Source organism: Bombina bombina, chromosome 6 (genome assembly GCF_027579735.1).
Source record: "Bombina bombina isolate aBomBom1 chromosome 6, aBomBom1.pri, whole genome shotgun sequence".
Taxonomy (NCBI): Eukaryota; Metazoa; Chordata; class Amphibia; order Anura; family Bombinatoridae; genus Bombina; species Bombina bombina.
In genome coordinates this window covers 776,266,590-776,289,102 of record NC_069504.1, presented here as the reverse complement: position 1 = coordinate 776,289,102, position 22,513 = coordinate 776,266,590, and the positions used below count along the sequence as shown (strand labels likewise).

General features: G+C 43.0%; 1 protein-coding gene across 1 annotated transcript in view; it reads left to right on the top strand.

Moving 5' to 3' along the window:
* Positions 1 to 22,513, top strand: part of ADAM9 (ADAM metallopeptidase domain 9) — a 621,882-nt gene that overhangs the window by 166,703 nt on the left and 432,666 nt on the right. The window contains exon 5 of the mRNA XM_053718079.1: positions 4,905 to 4,981. Coding sequence (XP_053574054.1) covers positions 4,905 to 4,981 — 77 coding nt within the window. The remainder of the gene's footprint in view (positions 1 to 4,904; positions 4,982 to 22,513) is intronic.

The following is a 22,513-nucleotide window of genomic DNA, read 5'->3' as shown; positions in this document are numbered from 1 at the left end:
GGGCCTTTAAGAATGAGGCCTCTGTTGAACAGATTTGCAAGGCTGCAACTTGGTCTTCTCTTCATACTTTTTCCAAATTTTACAAATTTGACACTTTTGCTTCTTCTGAGGCTGTTTTTGGGAGAAAGGTTCTTCAGGCAGTGGTTCCTTCTGTGTAAAGATCCTGCCTTTCCCTCCCGTCATCCGTGTACTTCTAGCTTTGGTATTGGTATCCCATAAGTAATGGATGACCCATGGACTGACTACACTTAACAGGAGAAAACATAATTTATGCTTACCTGATAAATTCCTTTCTCCTGTAGTGTAGTCAGTCCACGGCCCGCCCTGTTTTTTATGGCAGGTCTAAAATTTAAATTCCAGTCACCACTGCACCCTATAGTTTCTCCTTTCTCGTTTGGTTTCGGTCGAATGACTGGGTATGACGTAGAGGGGAGGAGCTATATAGCAGCTCTGCTTGGGTGATCCTCTTGCACTTCCTGTTGGGGAGGAGTTAATATCCCATAAGTAATGGATGACCCGTGGACTGACTACACTACAGGAGAAAGGAATTTATCAGGTAAGCATAAATTATGTTTTTTATCTTATTTGTCCACTTCCAGTCTTATGTTATGAACTAGGTATTGTGCTTCTATCTGAAAATGTCTAAGTTGTTCTTAAATTAAAACATTATCTAGTATCATCTATCTATCTATCTATCTATCTATCTATATATACAGCATACAGAGAAAGTCCAGCACTCACTTACAAGCTCTCAGTTAAGATGAAAAGCAAAAATGGAAGAGTTAGTTACCGCATCTGGCCAAATGGGATAAGCCCAGGTACCACATCAAGGTCTCTTCCAAAACCTGAGTCCATAAACAGCCACACAATGCAAGCTCTCAATCCAACAAACTGGGAACAAGTGAAGGGTGCACAGGCTTATGTAATCACCCTAGAAATATACAAAACACGGAAGGGGACTGTACTCTCAGACCAGACCGGGTACACATCCCATGACTCTGCAACATGCACAGCCCTGGGTGCACAATAGCACTCTCAGGAAGCTGCACTGTCCCCAGAGCCACAGTCAGTTAACCCCTTCCGGGGGAGACAAGCTATTGAATCTGGTCTCGGGGGTATACATGCGGACACGCAAACAAAATAATCTGCCTGCGCACATGTGAACACCTCTGACAGTAATCAAAGGTATACCTCCAGTCCATAGGCTGGAGATTACCTCAGTACTTTTCCCCATCCACAACCATGCTCACTCGCCTCCATCCAATGGCGAGCCACCGGTTGCTCTGATTCATCCTTTTTTATGGCCTGCCTTATTGCCATTCGATGGTTGGCCAGTCGTTCTTGAATAGTCCCCTGGGTCTTCCCTACATAGTGTAGGCCACATGGGCAAATCAACATATACACCACATGTGTGGAAGTGCACATTATTGAGTGATTGATGGTATATTTTTGACCGCCATGGGGATGGTTGAATTTTTTCAGCCCATTGCATGTTGTGCAATTTGGGCATCTAAAACAACCTTTTCGTGCAATGGGCTGTTTGGCACCAAAAAATTCAACCATCTCAATGGCAGTCAAAAATATACCATCAATAACGTGCACTACCACACATGTGGTGTATATGCCCCTTACCCAGAATGATACCTTTGGTAAGCTTTTGTAGTATGCCATACCGACACGTGAAATAGTGACTAGCTGACAGTGATGCAGCTTCATCTCGGGTATACATGCTTTTCACTGCCTTATGTAGTGTGCCATTATCTTGATAAGTTGTCTTCCGATCATCCGCTGACTCTACTTCTTGTCTCATGGGGCCGGGCGCAACCCCCCGGACAACATTGACAGCGACATGTGGAAGAAAGGGATGCATGTGGCTGCTACAGAGGTCTGATCTGATAGTAACGCTGGAGGCAAGCTTCAGTCTGATGATATGTTGACGGATTCCATTGCTTGAGCCAACGTATTATGCTGTGCTGTGGTAGCTCTCACGATGTGGGACAAGTTTTCAAAACAGCTTTCCATTTTCAGCTCAAACTCCTTTAAACTGGAAATGATAGTTAGGTATACTTCCTCCTTGTTCACAGCCATTCAAGTGCTGTATACCCTGGTGTACCGGGGTGTGTGTGTTAATACTCTGTAGAGTAGGCCACCGCCTAGAGTTATAATGGTCCGGATCTGGACTGAATAGTCATAAATACAGCAAAAAAATTATATCAATCTCTTCCGTATGAGATGCTTAAGTGGAATATCAGCTTGGTTATATGAGATGCTGTTGATATCCGCTAATAATCGGTGGGTTATCAGATTCTTTGTTCCAGCCTCAGATAGTGCGACTTAGCAGGAGCAAAGCCCGGACACGCCCCCCAGATTTTTTATTTTTATAGAGGTATTCGTTTAGGTTTAAATTTTTTATTTTGGATAGCTTTTTTTTAGTTTTTGTAGCTTTCGCTTGGGGGTTTGTATTTTTTAAACATAGACTGCCCTCTGGGCAGGCTTATCGCCTAGTTTACTATAAAAATAATTATAAAATATGATGAAAAAATTGAAAAAACCCCCCACACTTTTTCTAACTTTGACCCCCAAAGTCTGTTACACATCTACAACCACCAAAAAACACCCATGCTAAATAGTTTCTAAATTTTGTCCTGAGTTTAGAAATACCCAATGTTTACAAGTTCTTTGCAAGTTATAGGGCAATAAGTACAAGTAGCACTTTCCTAAACTATTTTTTTTTTCTTCAAAATTGATATATCTAGTGAAAATAGAATTGTGTTTACATGAAGGGGAAAACAAATTGTTGCATAGTCATTTCAAACGTCCCTCCACCTTTAATCCAGTTTTCGCACAAGGTAAATACATCCCAGTGGTTAATTAATTAAAGAGGAATTTAGGAATTATTTTGAGAAACAATACAAAAAAAGGACTATTCAAATACTGCGATAACTTATCACACCTAGAAAGGAGAGCATTAAACACTCTAAAAAAGGATACTGATATAGTCATTAGGCAGGCGGATAAAGGTGGAGGGATTGTGATCCAAGATAGAGAGATGTACCTACAAGAGGCATACAGATTATTAGATTGTGAAAATACATATATGAAACTAGATAGGGATCCCATTCCAATATTTAATTTAGAACTTAACTCATTAGTATCTAAAGCCAGAGAAGAAGTCATCTTAACTACAGAAGAATCAAATTTTATACTAATGTCCTGCCCGAGTACACCTTTGTTTTACCACCTACCAAAGGTGCACAAGGACATGATTAGACCACCAGGGAGGACGATAATTTCCGGTATGGGATAATTAACTAGTAACTTATCAAGTTATTTGGATTGGTATATGCAACCTATTGTGAAAACCACTAGATCATATTTGAAAGCTACAACAGAAACCATCAAGATTTTTGAATGGGTTAATTGGGAAGAGGATTACAAATGGATATTGTGTGATGTGTCATCTTTGTACACGAGTATCCCACATGCTTAGGGGGTACAGGCATTCAAAGAATTCTTTTCCCAAAATTGCACACTACCATACCAAAAAATAGATTTTTTAGCTAGGGGAATAGTATTCATTCTAACCCATAACTTTTTATAATTTGAAGGCAAATAGAGATATATGGAAGAATAATCCTTATGAGAAGAATGTCATCGTGTATCGTAGAAAAATAATTTTACTGCCACTTTAGGCATAAATTAGGTTTGTGCCTAGGGAAAAACAGAATTCTGGCTTGGTTACATTGCTTCTTGATGCTCCTGTTCTACAAACACACTCACACATTGACACACGCTTACAATTTAAGTTTTTGAAGTTAATGATTTAGGGGCCGATTTATCAAGCTCTCTATGGAGCTGGCTTGCCGGAAACCGAAGTTATGAAGCAGCGGTCCATATGAAGCAGTGCTCCATAACTTGTCCACCTGCTCTGGGGCGGTGGACAGAAATCAACCTGATCGAATACGATCGGGTTGATTGACACCCCTGCTACCTGCAGGAGGCGGCATTGCACCAGCAGTTCACAAGAACTGCTGGTGCAATGATAAATGCCGGCAGCGTATGCTGTCCGCATTTATCGATGTGCAGCGGACATGATACGCTACGTCGTATCATGTCCGCTTGCACTATAATAAATATACCACTTAATATCAAAGTTTTTTCCATCTAAGTTTAAAATGCTTTAAAATTTATAAATTGTTTTCAGAATTTCTGTCCTTTATGTATTTGCTTGAAAATTTGTGCTCTTTAAGTCTAGCATTAATGCAAGTTTTTTATAATTGAGTTTTAGATATTAAAGTAAATGTAAACTTTCAAGAATGAGTGCTCGGTTTTTAAAAATACTATTAAAAACAGGGGCACTTTCATTCATGAAAGTTAACATTTCACCCGTTTTCTTTAAATACTTACCTTTTCTTCTTGAAGCCGCTCCAGCGCTTCACCAGCCCGTTGCAAGCCTCTTCATACGTCATTCCGGCATCCTCCAATCACGACTTCCCCCCTGGGGAATCATTGCCTGAGGCAATGCTGTGATTGGAGGAAGCCTGTGGTAAGTTAACCAGGAAGAAGCAGGCGGGGCAATCGGCGATCCGGCGTTTTAGAAGAAAAAGTATTTTTAAAATCTGGTGCAATGTTAATTTTCATGAATGAAAGTGTCCCTGTTTTAATAGTTTTTTTGATATTCACTTTTAATACTTTCTAGGTTCTCATAAATTATATCTCCTTAATATTCTTATTGTCTCATATCTTTTAATATACTTTTCAATGCCATCTTCTTGGACTGTTTAAACTGATGCTGTTGTGAAACAGTTTATGTTCATGTTAATAAGTCTTCTCAAATATATTTATATGGACACATTGCATATTTCATATATGTGATTGAATAATTACCAAACTTTATTTTTTAGGAAGATTGCTACTACCGTGGTTATGCAGATGGCGTTGAAAATTCTGTTGTAGCAGTCAGTACCTGCTCAGGACTGCGGTAATGTGATTCTGACATCTTATAATTGCTGTTTACTTACTCATTAAAGGGACAGTAAAGTCATAACTAGGCATTCATGATTTAGACAGAACATACAATTTTAAACAGATTTCCAATTTACTTCTATTATTTAATTTGCTTAATTCTCTTGTTACCCTTTGCTGAAATGCTTATCTAAGAAAGCTCAGGAGCAGCAAAGAATCTAGGTTCTAGCTGCTGATTGGTGGCTGCATATATATACTGATTGTCATTGGCTCACCCATGTGTTCAGTCAGCAACCATTAGTGTATTGCTGATCTTTCAACAAATGATACCAAGAGAATGAAGTTAATTTGATAATAGAAGTAAATTGGAAAGTTGTTAAAAATTGTATCTTCTACCTAAATCATGAATAATTTTTTGGGGGTTTTATGTCCCTTTAACTGTTGATGTTTTGTGTGTGTTACTTGTAGCTATACATTTTATATTTACAGTTTATCTGTATGCTATTTAAATAATTCAAAAAGATTGAGTGCATTATAGATGTAATAATATATAAAGATGTAAATATTTATTCTTTCATAAGATAGAGTCCATGATCTATAACATCTGAAGGAAGAAAAACACCCTAACATTCCAGAGATTTTTTCCACCGTACCGAGCATCCCCCCATTAGCCTCAGTTATTGTTTTGTCTTTGCAAGGAGAATGTGAAACTTGAATTGCTGCAGTTTCTTTTAGACAATTGAAAAGAATTTGCTAATCAGTATGATATAGGGGTTGATTTATCAAGCTGAGGAGGACAGGGCCGCACATACGAGCCCCTGTCCGCCGCAGCTTGCCTCTGGCGGGCTGAATTCCCCTGACGGAATTCAGCATTGCACATGAGCACTATTTTGCGCTCGCGTGCAATCCCGCCCCCTGCCCGCACACAGCCATTCACGTGCGAGCAGGAGCTGTCAATCTCCCCGGTCGGACTAGACCGCAGAGATTGAATTTTGCCACTTTAGAGGTGGCGAAAGATTAGGGAAGCAGCGGTCATCAGATGCTTGTTAAATACGGCGTGCAGGTTCTCTTGTGAGAACCTGCAGCCGTAGTGGGTCGAAAGGCTTGCGAAGCCTTTGATAAATCGACCTCATAGATTTCCCCCCTGCGCCTGTTAAGACAGAGGGTTGATTGAAGTATAGCTGGGAAAAAAGAATCCTCTGTGTGTGAAGATGTCATAGTCCTCCCTGGCAAAATGGGGATTTATTCAACCAACTTCCTGGTCTATAGCATGCTGCTCCTTACAGATCCCTGGAATGTTCTTACATTTCTTCAGATGGGCCATCTTACTCTGATGCAGACTCACTAGTTTTGTGGTGAATATTGGAAGTTTCTGCATCTAAGTGAATTGTATACCTTAATGGGGCCCAGGTGCCATATACAACATATAGTAGTAGTCAAGTGCTACACTCATAATTTGCACAATTTCAGCAGTTTGGCAGATTTAGACTTTTTCTGGTACTGTTTCTTTAAGAAAATGGCAAACCGTGCATTTAACCATTTTAAGTATACAATTCTCTTAGCTCTCCCCTCCTCTTCTTTATGGTGACCATCTTTTGTTGTTGGAGTGGCTATAATGGGCTCTAATGGTGTTGGTAAGCACTTGATTACCTTGATTTTCAGTGTTTTACAGGTTAGATTGTTGCCCTCTTACTAGTATTTACTGTAATGATTAATGCTTTTGAGCTGTATCTGTCATTTCTATGTTGTCTTTCTCATCTATAGAGCAGTTTATCTCAACTCAGGAGTCTACTGCGTATAAAGCAAGTGGCGGAGAGGAACATGCAGGATTGGATCAGCCATTCATTACTGTCTGCTTTTAATAATTTGTTGTTGTTTTTTACTACAATGCTGTGCCAGTAGATACTCTCCCAGTTATACACTAGGTGTGCTGAGCAACTGTCTTCGTTTAGGGGTCATAGAGAGGGACTCAAGGCTGGAGCTTCTATTAGTTCTCAGGAGCTGTCCCCTGCGTTTAATGCCTATATTCAGCCTGTAGTGACTGAAAAGATGTTTGCTATGCATCCTAATGCTAAGCTCAGACACACACCTTGTTCAGATGTTGCTTTTCCACCAGTGGAGTTATTTCAGAGTCAGCACTGATTGGCTAAAATGCATGTCTGTCGAAAGAACTGAAATAAGGGGACAGTCTGCAGAGGCTTAGAAACCATGTAATCACAGAGGTAAAAAGTGCATTAATATAACCGTGTTGGTTATGCAAAACTGGGGAATGGGAATAAAGGCATTAGCTATCTTTTTAAACAATAAAAATTCTGGAGTAAACTGTCCCTTTATACACAGACTTTTAGCTTTTTCTTTCAGGATAAGATCTTATTTGGCCCCGGACAGGACACTTTCACCTTCTTGCCTCATGATAAGAAAGCCAAAAGACACCATTGGTCTACAAGGTTTTTTTTTTGTCTCTTATAACATTCAAGAGGTCATAAAGCAAACATTGCTTTCATTAGCAGTATCAGGCCCTGAAGCTCCCCCTTAGCTTAGTGTGTTCACAATCAATCTGCACTTAGGATGTCGTTAGTTGAAGTGCTGTTTGGGTTGCCGTAGGTACTGAAGATGGAGTCATGCGGGTCATAGAGCAATTTGTAGTGCTACTCAGGATTTGACGTACGCTGAAAATTGCACTGGTTCTGGCCCCAGGAGTGCTGTATGAATTGCAGTTAGTAAGGTTATGAATGGTTCTATTTATATGTGTATTGGGCATGACACTGCTACAGAAAGTGAGCCAAAAAAGGTGCACGAAACAATAAAAGGTGACTGAAATCTGAACTTGGTGCCTGGTTAATCTACAGTAATGATCCTAGCATTCTTGTTCTTTGACCTCCCCTTCTGGTTTGAATGATTTCTAGATTATGTTTTATAACGGATTCCTTGCCTTGTTCTCTGATTTTTGCTGACTAAGTAACCTTTGGAACTGTGTATTTGACTACTCTTCTGTATCTTCCCTGTGTACTGCAGCCTGGTTACTGACAAATCAACCAGTTCCTCACTTTGGTCTGTTTTTGACATTTGCTCTCAAACCATATCCTGCATATTTAAATTCTAAGAACAACAAAGGTAATCCATTTATACCTTTTAAAAGGAGTAATTCCCCTTGTTCCTTCAACTTGTCGTGAAAGTCACGTGCACCTTGGTCCAAGTCCAAATAGGCCAAAAATTCAACATCCACCTCCAAGTATGCACGAGGATCTGGCCCCCAAGCCAGGACCTTTTTTTCTCTTTGGGTAGACTATGGCATTTTGTTGAGGTCTAGGAGGACAGTGGATTCTGAAATAGTCTCACAGAGTTACAAAATGAGATTTTATTGAAGTCCCCACATAAAACTGATTTTCTTCTTAAATGGAACGAGTCCACAGCTGCATTCATTACTTTTGGGAAATAAGAATCTTGCCACCAGGAGGAAGCAAAGACAACCCAGCCAAAGGCTTAAATACTCCTCCCACTCCCCTCATCCCCCAGTTATTCTTTGCCTTTCGTCCCAGGAAAATGGCAGAGACGTGTCAGAATTTTTAATTTTTGTTTTTGTCTCTTATGGAGGGTAGTACTCTTCGGCATGGGACAGGAGTTTTAAGTAGTCCTGTCAGTCTCTCAGTGAGGGCTTGGATGAAAGTTAGAGTCAGGAGATGCAGGGAGTTTCTTTCTGCGAAACCATCCTGACTCATATTAACAGCTCCTCAAGCAATCAGCGTTGTCTAACTTCGCTTCACCACCTACTTTCTTCTCTCAAGTCCATGGCGGAGGCGATGCTACTATCCTTCACACTTGAAGGGCGGTGTTCCTGTTCCACAGCGTAGATTCCAGTAAGATAGTTTCATTTTACTTTATTTGCAATGTACTGTAATGTGAATGTTTCCCGAGAGACTACCACCTTGCGGGTCTAACTATACATAAGGGTCTCAGTGAGTCTCTTTTAGTATCTTGGAATCGAGGGTTAATATCTCCTGGGGGGTTATTGTTATTTATGGTTCCTCCATGCGGGGTGGCGTGTTTCTCCCGGAGGTTGCAGCACGTTTTTGCTTCCACATAATGTTGGCGATTGTTAGTCTGCAAAGTCCAGACGTTTATTTTAGAATGTGCTCGTGCCCTATTGTCCCGGGCCTTGCGCCTTGGGGAGGGCCTCTACAGTTCCCCGCGGGGGTATCTGTCCTTGAGTGTTGTGCCTTCCGTTACAGGATTGCGCGCCTTTGGGTGTTACTCAGACATGTTTTTCAGTTATTGAATGACCCTATTGTTACCAGATACGGGGGATTTCAGTCTGATAATTCGAATAGTGCACCTATTAGACACATGGGGATGAAGTAATCTCCTGATTTTTATTTGTTTGAGATCTTTCCCAGTTTTGTGAGATAGGGCTTCGTTTGGCTGGTCCTGCGGGTAGGCCTGTGTCTTTTTGGGCGTTAACCTCCGGGTTGCCTTATATTTTATTTATATCCGATGGAATGTCTTATTTGTTTTTGTTTTCTTCGGGAACCTTCTGGGATTGATACTCTTTATTACATCTTCGGAAGTTGTTGGACGTTAGTCCTCTGTTAAAAATGTCTGTTTTCTGTTTTTTCCCCTACAAGGGAGAATTTACGCAGCTTGCCGGTTGGGACCCTATGTGCAGGCTGGTCCTGTTGGTTTTGTTCGGTTTTGCGGCTGTTCAGACACGTTGTGCTGTTCTGCTCGGCTGGTTCGGTAGAAGCGCTGAGTGCTCAGGTTATCATTGTTTCTCTTGCTAGGTGTATCCAGTCCACGGCTTCATCCATTACTTGTGGGATATCTCCTTCCCTACAGGAAGTGGCAAAGAGAGCACACAGCAGAGCTGTCAATATAGCTCCCCCTCTAGCTCCACCCCCCAGTCATTCTCTTTGCCGGCTCTAAGCAGCAGGGTCTCTCTACAGGAGGGTAAAGTGAATGTGGTGTTAGATTTGTAGTTTTATATCTTCAATCAAGAGTTTGTTATTTTTAAATAGTACCGGTTTGTGCTATTTACTCTCTAGCAGAAAAGTGAGGAAAAATTCTGCTGAGAGGAAAATGATTTTAGCATGTTGTAACTAAAATCCACTGCTGTTCCCACACAGGACTGAGGAGTACCAGAAAACTTCAGTTGGGGGGAACAGTTTGCAGGCTTGACTGCAATAAGGTATGTTCAGTCAATTTTTTCTAGACAAGATTGAGATAATGCTAGAAGACTGACAAGATCCCCATGTGGGGAGGGTAAGCTGTGTTCTGAGACTTAGTATAGGATTGAATGCTTACTTAACAGGGCTAAATAGGCTGGTTGACACTGATGCATGGCTATCGATTAGTTATTTGAAGAAATACTCGTTTGAGACACTTTTTAAACACTTTGGAGTGTTTTTTCTGGGGTTATTTTCCACATGGCATAAATTTAGTCACCTAGAAGTGATTTTGGTAGGCCTTTCAACTGTGGAGTGGGAGGGGCCTAATTTTGCGCCTCAGATGCGCAGTTAGAATTGAAAGACAGTTCAGGCTGCTTCACATGGAGGGTCCAGCTGCTGATTGAGGGCCTCAAAGAAGCTTTTTTAACCCAAATCTGATCCCTAAGGGCAGGTAGGGCCACAGCAGTAAGCTGTGGCAAGATGCTGTAGTTATTAACCGGTTGCTGGCTTTAGGCTGCTTTTGGGCATTAAGGGGTTAATCGTTCTGAAACTTGCTGTGCAATCATATCAAAGCCTTAGGTACATACTGTGAAAATCTCAAAAGGATTGGTGCATTTTTCACTGTTTTGTAAAATTGTGTGTTCTTTTTATTTCTTAAAGGCACAGTAACGTTTTTTTCAAATTGTGTTTTTTATTTGATTAAAGTGTTTTTAAAGAGCCTGTTGGTTTAAAATACTAGTCTGTTTAACATGTCTGTCACCAAGGAAAATCCTTGTTCAATATGTTTAGAAGCCATGGTGGAACCCCCTCTCAGAATGTGTCCCACTTGCACTAGTATGTCTTTACACTTTAAGGATCATATTATTGATCTTAAAGATATGGCCCTAGATGATTTTCAGACTGTAGGTAACGAGAAAAGTCTGTCCACCTCTCCCCATGTGTCACAACCAGTTACGCCCGCTCAGGCGCTGCCTAGTACCTCTAATGCGTCTGCTCCTTTTACATTACAACAAATAGCGGCAGTCATGGATAATTCCCTTTCACTTTTCTTATCTAAACTGCCTGTGTTGCCTGCAAAGCGTGATAGCTCCGTTTTAAGAACAGATTATGAGCATTCTGAAGCTTTGGTAACTTTATCTGATGTACCCTCACAACGTTCTGAAGTGGGGGTGAGGGAATTGATGTCTGAGGGAGAAATTTCTGATTCAGGAAAGGTTTCTCATCAGTCAGATTCAGATACATTGGTTTTTAAATTTAAACTAGAACACCTCCGCGTATTGCTCAGGGAGGTATTAGCTACTCTGGATGATTGCGAGCCTTTGGTGGTCCCAGAGAAATTGTGTAAAATGGACAGGTACCTAGAGGTCCCTGTATACACCGATGCGTTTCCGGTCCCTAAGAGGGTTGTGGATATCGTTACTAGGGAATGGGATAGACCAGGTGTTCCCTTTGTCCCCCCTCCCTATTTTTAAGAAAATGTTCCCCATAACTGACCCCATGAGGGACTCGTGGCAGACGGTCCCTAAGGTAGAGGGGGCTGTTTCTTCACTTGCTAAACGCACAACCATACCAATTGAAGACAGTTGTGCTTTTAAAGACCCTATGGATAAAAAGTTAGAGGGTTTACTTAAGAAGATTTTTGTTCAGCAAGGTTTCCTTCTCCAACCTATTGCCTGCATTATTCCTGTAACTACTGCAGCTGCTTTCTGGTTTGAGGCGCTGGAGCACTCGCTCCAGACGGAGACCTCATATGACGAAATTATGGATAGAATTAAGGCTCTAAAGCTGGCTAATTATTTTATCACGGATGCCGCTTTGCAATTAGCTAAATTAGCGGCGAAGAATTCAGGTTTCGCCATTATGGCGTGCAGAGCGCTTTGGCTCAAGTCCTGGTCAGCCGATGTGTCATCAAAATCCAAATTATTAACTATTCCTTTCAAGGGAAAGACCCTCTTTGGGCCAGAATTGAAAGAGATTATTTCAGAAATCACTGGGGGAAAGGGCCATGCTCTCCCTCAGGACAAGCCTTTTAAGGCCAAGAACAAAGCTAATTTTCGCTCCTTTCGTAATTTCAGGAGCGGTTCCCCTTCAGCCTCTCCAGCTGCGAAGCCGGAGGATAATGATTCACAGCCCAAGGCAACCTGGAAGCCTTACTAGGGCTGGAACAAGGGAAAACAGGCCAAAAAGCCTGCAGCTGAACCCAAGACAGCATGAAGGGGTAGCCCCCGATCCGGGAACGGATCTAGTAGGGGGCAGACTTTCTCTCTTCGCTCAGGCCTGGGCAAGAGACGTTCAAGATCTCTGGGAATTAGAGATTGTTTCCCAGGGATATCTTCTAGAATTCAAGGACTCCCCTCCAAGGGGAGAGGTTCATATTTCTCGTCTGTCCACAGATCAGACAAAGGTAGAAGCGTTCTTACGCAGTGTAGAAGATCTACATATCACGGGAGTGATACACCCGGTTCCAACTGCAGAATAAGGATTGGGTTTTTACTCAAGCCTGTTTGTGGTTTCCAAAACAGAAGGAATTTTCAGACCACTCTTAGATCTAAAATTTCTAAAAAAAAGTTCCTCAGAGTCCCATCTTTCAAGATGGAGAACATTCGGATAATCTTTCTTATGATCCAAGAAGGTCAATATATGACTACCGTGGATCTAAAGGATGTGTAACTTCACATTCCTATCCTCATAGCTCATCAGATTTGTTCTTCTAGACAAGCTTTACCAGTTTGTGGCTCTTCCTTTAGGGTCGGCCACTGTTTCCAGAATTTTCACAAAGATGCTAGGGTCCCTCTTAGCGGTTCTAAGACCGCGGGGCATAGCAGTGGCACCTTTCCCAGTCTACATCTTAATTCAGCTGTCTTTCCAAAGAGCCAAGTCTCACATGGAGCTTGTATTGGCTTTTCTGAGGTCTCTCGGGTGGAAGGTGAACACCCATAAAGAGTTCTCTTTCCCCACTGACAGGGGTTCCTTTCCTAGGAACTCTGATAGATTCGGTAGAAATGAAGATATTTCTGACGGAGGTCAGAAGGTTAAGCTTTTAGCTCCATCAGTTCTCTAAACCTCCTCTCTATGACCTGCGTGGACACGCAGGACTCGGTATGCAGACCTTGGGGACATGTCCTCTGTTCCCTCTTGGATGCTGCTGATGAGGCAGGATCTTCCAATACAGGGTCCGTTAAAGCATCCAAATCTAATTTCTTTACGTCTGTCTGCTTGGAGATTGAACGCTTAATGCTATCAAAGGCGTGGTTTCTCTGAGTCAGTTATAGATACTCTGATTTAGGCTAGTAAGCCTGTTCCCAGGAAATCTATCATCAGATATGGCGACAATATCTTGTTGGTGTGATCCCAGGGGTTACTCATGGAGTAAGATTAGGATTCCTGGGACGTTGTCTTTCTTCCAAGAAGGATTGGAGAAAGGATTGTCAGCTTGTCCCTTAAGAAGACAGATATCTACTCTGTCTAATTTTTTTACACAAATGTCGGGCAGAGGTCCCAGACGTACAGGTGTCTAATCAGGCTTTAGGAGAATCTAGCCTGTCCAAAAGACTGCGGCTCCGCCATGGAGTCTAAATCTAGTTCTTTCAGTTCTTCAAGAGGTTCCATAGATATTAAGTTGTTATCTTGGAAAAGTTTCTTTTTTTGGTTTTCTTCATAAGGTTATTTTTAATAGAAGTTTAACCAGGATATTGCTGTTCCTTCTCTGTATATTGACGAAGGAACGTCAGTTAAATAATCTTAAAGTTCTACTTGCAAGCAACTAAGGATTTCATATTTTCTTCCTCTTGTGTTGTCTGTTCTGGTAAGAGGAGAGTTCAGAAAGCGACTGTTACCTCTCTTTCCTTTGGCTGAAAAACATCATCCGTTTTGGCCTACGAGACTGCTGGCCAGCAGCTTCCTGATACAATTACTGCTCATTATTCCAGAGCAGTGGCTTCCACATGAGCTTTAAAAAAAAAAAAAAAAAAAAAAAAAAAAGCTTCTGTTAAACAGATTTGTAAGGCAGCGACTTGTTCTTCGCTGCATGCTTTTTTCAAATTTTACATATTTGATACTTTTGCTTCCTTGGAGGCTATTTTTGGGAGAAAGGTTTTACAAGCAGTGGTGCCTTCCGCTTAAAGGGTACCTGCCTTGTTCCCTTCCTTCATCCGTGTCCTAAAGCTTTGGTATTGGTATCCCACAAGTAATGGATGAAGCCGTGGACTGGATACACCTAGCAAGAGAAAACATAATTTATGCTTACCTGATAAATTACTTTCTCTTGCGGTGTATCCAGTCCACGGCCCGCCCTGGCTTTTAAGTCAGGTAATAATTTTTTTGTTTAAACTACAGTCACCACTGCACCCTATGGTTTCTCCTTTTTCTTCCTAACCTTTGGTCGAATGACTGGGGGGTGGAGCTAGAGGGGGAGCTATATTGACAGCTCTGCTGTGTGCTCTTTGCCACTTCCTGTAGGGAAGGAGATATCCCACAAGTAATGGATGAAGCCGTGGACTGGATACACCGCAAGAGAAAGTAATTTATCAGGTAAGCATAAATTCTGTTTTTTTTCATGTTCAACTAAGCATTCGAGAGGACCTATGGGTCCGTGAGGTGGGAAGGATTTTTTCAGTCCTTATAGCCCTCAGTCATAGATGACCAGGCAGGGGATTTGTTCCGCTGCGTCACTCTATCTGACATCTGATTTCATCAGAACTTAGAGTTTCCTCCCCCATGTGATGGAGGGTGGGAGGGCTTAATGCCCCTTACCGCTATTGAGCGGTTTGGCTTTCATTTTTTAGGCCTCTGGATTTGTCCTTTTAGGCTTGATCCAACAGCTTGTACAGGATAGCTGTCTAGCATGCGGAAGGTTTGCAGTTTGAAACCTGTTGCTGCTCTTGACACCTTGCAGGTGTAAGCGTAAGCTGTTTCTAGTATATCTATATGCAGCTCTTACTCTTGACTGAGTTATAAGAGGCCTTTGGGTCTTCTTCCATTTCCCCGGGTGAGTGGATCTCCTTTTAGGGATCTGTGTTTCCGTTTGATAGTTTTTCCCTTGCGGGCACTTTTGTTTATCTCAGAGTTTTCCAGAGCTGAGTAGGCTTTAGTGCCTTCTCTTCCTTGTGTCCTCTGCTTGTGCGGAGGTGTTAGGGAGACTAGTCCTGCTAGTAGGATTTTTTTCACCTCGAGGTATCCCTTAGTTTTCCTGAGGCTCTGAGAAGTATCTTCATACGACTTCTTGCCTTGCTCCTTGGAGCATTGGACTTGCTAGGGGTAATTCCTTCCTTTGGTCGGAGCTTTCGAGTTCTTCTCGCTATCTGGTGTTTAGTTCTATGGTAAGGTTTGCCTGAACTATTAGGTGCCCAGACCTGTTTTTCTCCCTGAGACTTCCGGTTGCTAAAGCTTTGCTTGGCCTTTTTCCTGACCCAGTCTTGGGTGGTTTTGGAATCTTGGATCTCAGGGCTGGTCGGGATGTTCCACGGTAGTGGGAACTTGGGCTATGTCCTTGCTCCATCTACCTAATCTGGTCATGGTTGGCCAGGTTTTGGGAGTATTTTTTACTCTTTGCCACAGAGTGGCCCATGTCATCTGGTGGTTAGCCGTGTGGCTTGAGCTTCAAGGGTTGGTTCATACTCAGCTGCTGGCGCTGTATGTCCAATTTCTGGTGCGCCATGGGAATGCATTCCCCTGGTCAGCTTGCCAGTGTTCCCATGGATTTCCTGCTCTGCAGGCGAATGGGTTGGCTGTGCCTCTGCTTGGCAAGCTACTTGTAGGGGGGGTCCTTTTCTAGGACTTCTGTGTTTGGAGTTTCTCTTCCCATTAGCTGGTAGCTTCGGGCCATGAGGATAGTTGTTGCCCTTCCGGCATCATCCCTTTTCTTTAGGGGATATTCTCCTCCCTATGGAGATGGAGTCCTTGCTTGCGGCTTCTCCTGGATGGGAGGTAGATAGGTGAGATTGGTTCCCCAGGGGTCTTGCTAACTCCATGCAGACTTGTTGGGCCTTTATTTGATAGATCCTTAGGTGTATGGCCTTGATGTCTGTTTCAGAGTCGGGTTGTACTTGTGCTCTGTGGGGATGACTGTGCTATCCTTACGCTCGTTCCTGTACCTGTTTCGGGATTCTTTTGTTTCCCTGTCTTGGATCCCGGATGCTGGGTTGGTTCAGCTGGTGTGGGTCTGCAGGTCAGGATGGCTGAGCGGTCTAAGGAACTGCGTTCGGTTTGCAGTCTCCTCTGGATGTGTGAGCTTTGTTAAGTCTATCCTGTTAGCTTAGTCTGCTAGGGTATAGATTTTTGTTTCAACTTGCTCCATTGATTAGAAGAGGGTTTACTCTTCCTTCAGGTTCTGAGGGTATACTCTTCTTCTCGGGGGGCCTCGATTGAGGTTTTGTAGTCTTCTTTTCAGGGACCTGTGTGTAGGTCCGGCGACTTAGGTTGCCTGGAACGTGCCCTCTGTCTGGGGTTTGCTTTGCAGACTGTTTCTTGCTTGACTGCTTCTTCTTCCTCGCAAGTACCCTCTGTGTCGTCCTGTTGTGGACACTGTGTTCTCAAACTTGGGGTTTTTCACCTGGGTGTATTACTCACTTTTTCATGGTCGAATACTTTGGTATCTATGGTCAGACACTGGGAGGACTTTGCCTCTTCAGTTGCATTCTGTGCTTGCAGGATATTGAGGAGATGTCTGTTCTGTCCCTGTGCCCGGTCTTATCCCGGATTTCGCTTGGTATAGGTGTGGCCTCCTTTCCCTGTTTGGGCCCCTTTTGGTCTCTGTGAGCTTGGCTCACTTGTGGAGGTGTCCTTTTTTTTTAGGGGACCTTTTGGTTTCCTTGGTTCTCCTTTGCCTTGTTCCTTTGGGGGTTTCGGCTGGTGTCTCCATTTGTGGAGATGAGCGGTGGGGTACCATTTTTTGGGCGACAGTGTCTCCGTTTGCGGTCTCTAGTTTGGCTTCTGGACTAACTGCGAGTCATTGTCATTGGGGCTTTTCCTCTTAAAATTTTCTCAGCTTCGGACGAAGTGTTTTTTTTTTTTATTGAGTAGAGGTTCAGGCCTGGTGCCCTCAGTATGGGCCGCCTATTGTACCCTCCCGTCTTGGCATTCAGTGTCCTCTATAGCTTGGGTATTGTTTTCCGAAAAGTAATGAATGCAGCTGTGGACTCTTTCCATTTAAGAAGAAAAACATAAATTATGCTTACCTGATAATTTCCTTTTCTCTTGTTAAGTGTATCCAGTCCACGGATCATCCATTACTTGTGGGATATTCTCCTTCCCAACAGGAAGTTTCAAGAGGATCACCCACAGCAGAGCTGCTATATAGCTCCTCCCCTCACTGTCATATCCAGTCATTCTCTTGCAACTCTCAACTAAGATGGAGGTCGTAAGAGGACTGTGGTGTTTTTTACTTAGTTTATTTCTTCAATCAAAAGTTTGTTATTTTTAAATGGTACCGGAGTGTACTGTTTATCTCAGGCAGTATTTAGAAGAAGAATCTGCCTGCGTTTTCTGTGATCTTAGCAGAAGTAACTAAGATCCTTTGCTGTTCTCACATATTCTGAGGAGTGAGGTAACTTCAGAGGGGGAATAGCGTGCAGGTTTTCCTGTAATAAGGTATGTGCAGTTAAAATATTTTTCTAGGGATGGAATTTGCTAGAAAATGCTGCTGATGCCGAAGTAATGTAAGTAAAGCCTTAAATGCAGTGATAGCGACTGGTATCAGGCTTATTAATAGAGATACATACTCTTATAAAAGTGTATTTTAAAACGTTTGCTGGCATGTTTAATCGTTTTTTACATATGTTTGGGGATAAAACTTATTGGGGCCTAGTTTTTTCCACATGGCTGCCTTGAATTTTGCCTAGAAACAGTTCCCTGAGGCTTCCCACTGTTGTAATATGAGTGGGAGGGGCCTATTTTGGTGTTTTTTTGCACAGCAAAAATTACAGACACAGACATCCAGCTTCTTCCTGCATGATCCAGGACTTCTCTGAAGGGCTCAAAAGGCTTCAAAAGTCGTATTGAGGGAGTTAAAAAGCCACAGTAGAGCTGTGGCAGTTGTTGTGACTGTTTAAAAAACGTTTTTGTCATTTGTTATTCCGTTTTTGGTATTAAGGGGTTAATCATCCATTTGCAAGTGGGTGCAATGCTCTGCTAACTTATTACATACACTGTAAAAATTTCGTTAGTGTAACTGCATTTTTTCACTGTTATTTCAAAATTTTAGAAAATTTGTGTTTCTTAAAGGCGCAGTAACGTTTTTTATATTGCTTGTAAACTTGTTTTAAAGTGTTTTCCAAGCTTGCTAGTCTCATTGCTAGTCTGTTTAAACATGTCTGACACAGAGGAACCTACTTGTTCATTATGTTTGAAAGCCATGGTGGAGCCCCATAGGAGAATGTGTACTAAATGTATTGATTTCACCTTAAACAGTAAATATCAGTCTTTAACTATAAAAGAATTATCACCATAGGGTTCTGTCGAGGGGGAAGTTATGCCGACTAACTCTCCCCACGTGTCAGACCCTTCGCCTCCAGCTCAGGGGACGCACGCTAATATGGCGCCAATTACATCAGGGACGCCCATAGCGATTACCTTGCAGGACATGGCTGCAATCATGAATAATACCCTGTCAGAGGTATTATCTAGATTGCCTGAATTAAGAGGCAAGCGCGATAGCTCTGGGGTTAGGAGAGTTAAAGAGCGCGCAAATGCTGTTAGAGCCATTTTTGATACTGCGTCACAGTATGCAGAACATGAGGACGGAGAGCTTCAGTCTGTGGGTGACATCTCTGACTCGGGGAAACCTGATTCAGAGATTTCTAATTTTAAATTTAAGCTTGAGAACCTCCGTGTATTGCTTGGGGAGGTATTAGCTGCTCTGAATGACTGTAACACAGTTGCAATTCCAGAGAAATTGTGTAGGCTGGATAGATACTATGCGGTGCCGGTGTGTACTGACGTTTTTCCTATACCTAAAAGACTTACAGAAATTATTAGCAAGGAGTGGGATAGACCCGGTGTGCACTTTTCGCCACCTCCTATATTTAGAAAAATGTTTCCAATAGACGCCACTACACGGGACTTATGGCAGACGGTCCCTAAGGTGGAGGGAGCAGTTTCTACTTTAGCAAAGCGTACCACTATCCCGGTTGAGGACAGTTGTGCTTTTTCAGATCCAATTGATAAAAAATTGGAGGGTTACCTCAAGAAAATGTTTATTCAACAAGGTTTTATTTTACAGCCCCTTGCATGCATTGCGCCTGTCACTGCTGCGGCGGCATTCTGGTTTGAGGCCCTGGAAGAGGCCATCCAGACAGCTCCATTGAATGAAATTATTGACAAGCTTAGAACGCTTAAGCTAGCTAACTCATTTGTTTCTGATGCCATTGTTCATTTGACTAAACTAACGGCTAAGAATTCCGGATTCGCCATCCAGGCGCGTAGGGCGCTACGGCTTAAATCCTGGTCAGCTGACGTGACTTCAAAGTCTAAATTACTCAACATTCCTTTCAAGGGGCAGACCTTATTAGGGCCTGGCTTGAAGGAAATTATTGCTGACATTACTGGAGGCAAGGGTCATACCCTTCCTCAGGACAGGGCCAAATCAAAGGCCAAACAGTCTAATTTTCGTGCCTTTCGAAATTTCAAGGCAGGAGCAGCATCAACTTCCTCCGCTTCAAAACAAGAGGGAACTGTTGCTCATTCCAGGCAGGCCTGGAAACCTAACCAGTCCTGGAACAAGGGCAAGCAGGCCAGAAAGCCTGCTGCTGCCCCCAAGACAGCATGAAGGAACGGCCCCCTATCCGGAAACGGATCTAGTGGTGGGCAGACTTTCTCTCTTCGCCCAGGCGTGGGCAAGAGATGTTCAGGATCCCTGGGCGTTGGAGATCATATCTCAGGGATATCTTCTGGACTTCAAAGCTTCTCCTCCACAAGGGAGATTTCATCTTTCAAGGTTATCAGCAAACCAGATAAAGAAAGAGGCATTCCTAAGCTGTGTGCAAGACCTCCTAGTAATGGGAGTGATCCATCCAGTTCCGCGGACGGAACAAGGACAGGGATTTTATTCAAATCTGTTTGTGGTTCCCAAGAAAGAGGGAACCTTCAGACCAATCTTGGATCTAAAGATCTTAAACAAATTCCTCAGAGTTCCATCATTCAAAATGGAAACTATTCGGACCATCCTACCCATGATCCAAGAGGGTCAGTACATGACCACAGTGGACTTAAAGGATGCCTACCTTCACATACCGATTCACAAAGATCATCATCGGTTCCTAAGGTTTGCCTTTCTAGACAGGCATTACCAATTTGTAGCTCTTCCCTTCGGGTTAGCTACTGCCCCGAGAATTTTTAGAAAGGTTCTGGGCTCACTTCTGGAGGTTCTAAGACCGCGAGGCATAGCGGTGGCTCCGTATCTAGACGACATCCTGAGCTTTCAAATTGCCAAGTCTCATACAGAGATAGTTCTGGCATTTCTGAGGTCGCATGGGTGAAAAGAGTTCTCTATCACCACTCTCCTTCCTAGGGACTCTTATAGATTCTGTAGAGATGAAAATTTACCTGACGAAGTCCAGGTTATCAAAACTTCTAAATGCTTGCCGTATCCTTCATTCCATTCCACGCCCGTCAGTGGCTCAGTGCATGGAAGTAATCGGCTTAATGGTAGCGACAATGGACATAGTGCCATTTGCGCGCCTGCATCTCAGATCGCTGCAATTATGCATGCTAAGTCAGTGGAATGGGGATTACTCAGATTTATCCCCTCTACTAAATCTGGATCAAGAGACCAGAGATTCTCTTCTCTGGTGGCTTTCTCGGGTCCATCTGTCCAAGGGTATGACCTTTCGCAGGCCAGATTGGACGATTGTAACAACAGATGCCAGCCTTCTAGGTTGGGGCGCAGTCTGGAACTCCCTGAAGGCTCAGGGATCGTGGACTCAGGAGGAGAAACTCCTCCCAATAAATATTCTGGAGTTAAGAGCAATATTCAATGCTCTTCTAGCTTGGCCTCAGTTAGCAACACTGAGGTTCATCAGATTTCAGTCGGACAACATCACAACTGTTGCTTACATCAACCATCAAGGGGGAACCAGGAGTTCCCTAGCGATGTTAGAAGTCTCAAAGATAATTTGCTGGGCAGAGTCTCACTCTTGCCACCTGTCAGCAATCCACATCCCAGGCGTAGAGAACAGGGAGGCAGATTTTCTAAGTCGTCAGATTTTTCATCCGGGGGAGTGGGAACTCCATCCGGAGGTGTTTGCTCAACTGGTCCATCGTTGGAGCAAACCAGAACTGGATTTCATGGCGTCTCGCCAGAACGCCAAGCTTCCTTGTTACGGATCCATGTCCAGGGACCCGGGAGCAACGCTGATAGATGCTCTAGCAGCTCCTTGGTTCTTCAACCTGGCCTATGTGTTTCCACCGTTTCCTCTGCTCCCTCGACTGATTGCCAAAATCAAACAGGAGAGAGCATCGGTGATTCTGATAGCGCCTGCGTTGCCACGCAGGTCCTGGTATGCAGACCTAGTGGACATGTCATCTCTTCCACCATGGACTCTGCCTCTGAGGCAGGACCTTCTAATACAAAGTCCTTTCAATCATCCAAATCTTATTTCTCTGAGACTGACTGCATGGAGATTGAACGCTTGATTCTATCAAGGCGTGGCTTCTCCGAGTCAGTCATTGATACCTTAATACAGGCTCGGAAGCCTGTCACCAGGAAAATCTACCATAAGATATGGTGTAAATACCTTTATTGGTGTGAATCCAAGAGTTACTCATGGAGTAAGGTTAGGATTCCTAGGATATTGTCCTTTCTCCAAGAGGGTTTGGACAAAGGCTTATCAGCTAGTTCTTTAAAAGGACAGATCTCTGCTCTGTCTATTCTTTTGCACAAACGTCTGGCAGAAGTTCCAGACGTCCAGGCATTTTGTCAGGCTTTGGTTCGGATTAAGCCTGTGTTTAAAACTGTTGCTCCTCCGTGGAGCTTAAACTTGGTTCTTAAAGTTCTTCAGGGAGTTCCGTTTGAACCCCTTCATTCCATTGATATTAAACTTTTATCTTGGAAAGTTCTGTTTTTGATGGCTATTTCCTCGGCTCAAAGAGTCTCTGAGTTATCTGCCTTACATTGTGATTCTCCTTATCTGATTTTTCATTCAGACAAGGTAGTTCTGCGTACCAAACCTGGGTTTTTACCTAAGGTGGTTTCTAACAGGAATATCAATCAAGAGATTGTTGTTCCATCATTGTGTCCTAATCCTTCTTCAAAGAAGGAACGTCTTTTACATAATCTGGACGTAGTCCGTGCCTTGAAGTTCTACTTACAGGCTACTAAAGATTTTCGTCAAACATCTTCTCTGTTTGTCGTTTACTCTGGACAGAGGAGAGGTCAAAAAGCTTCGGCAACC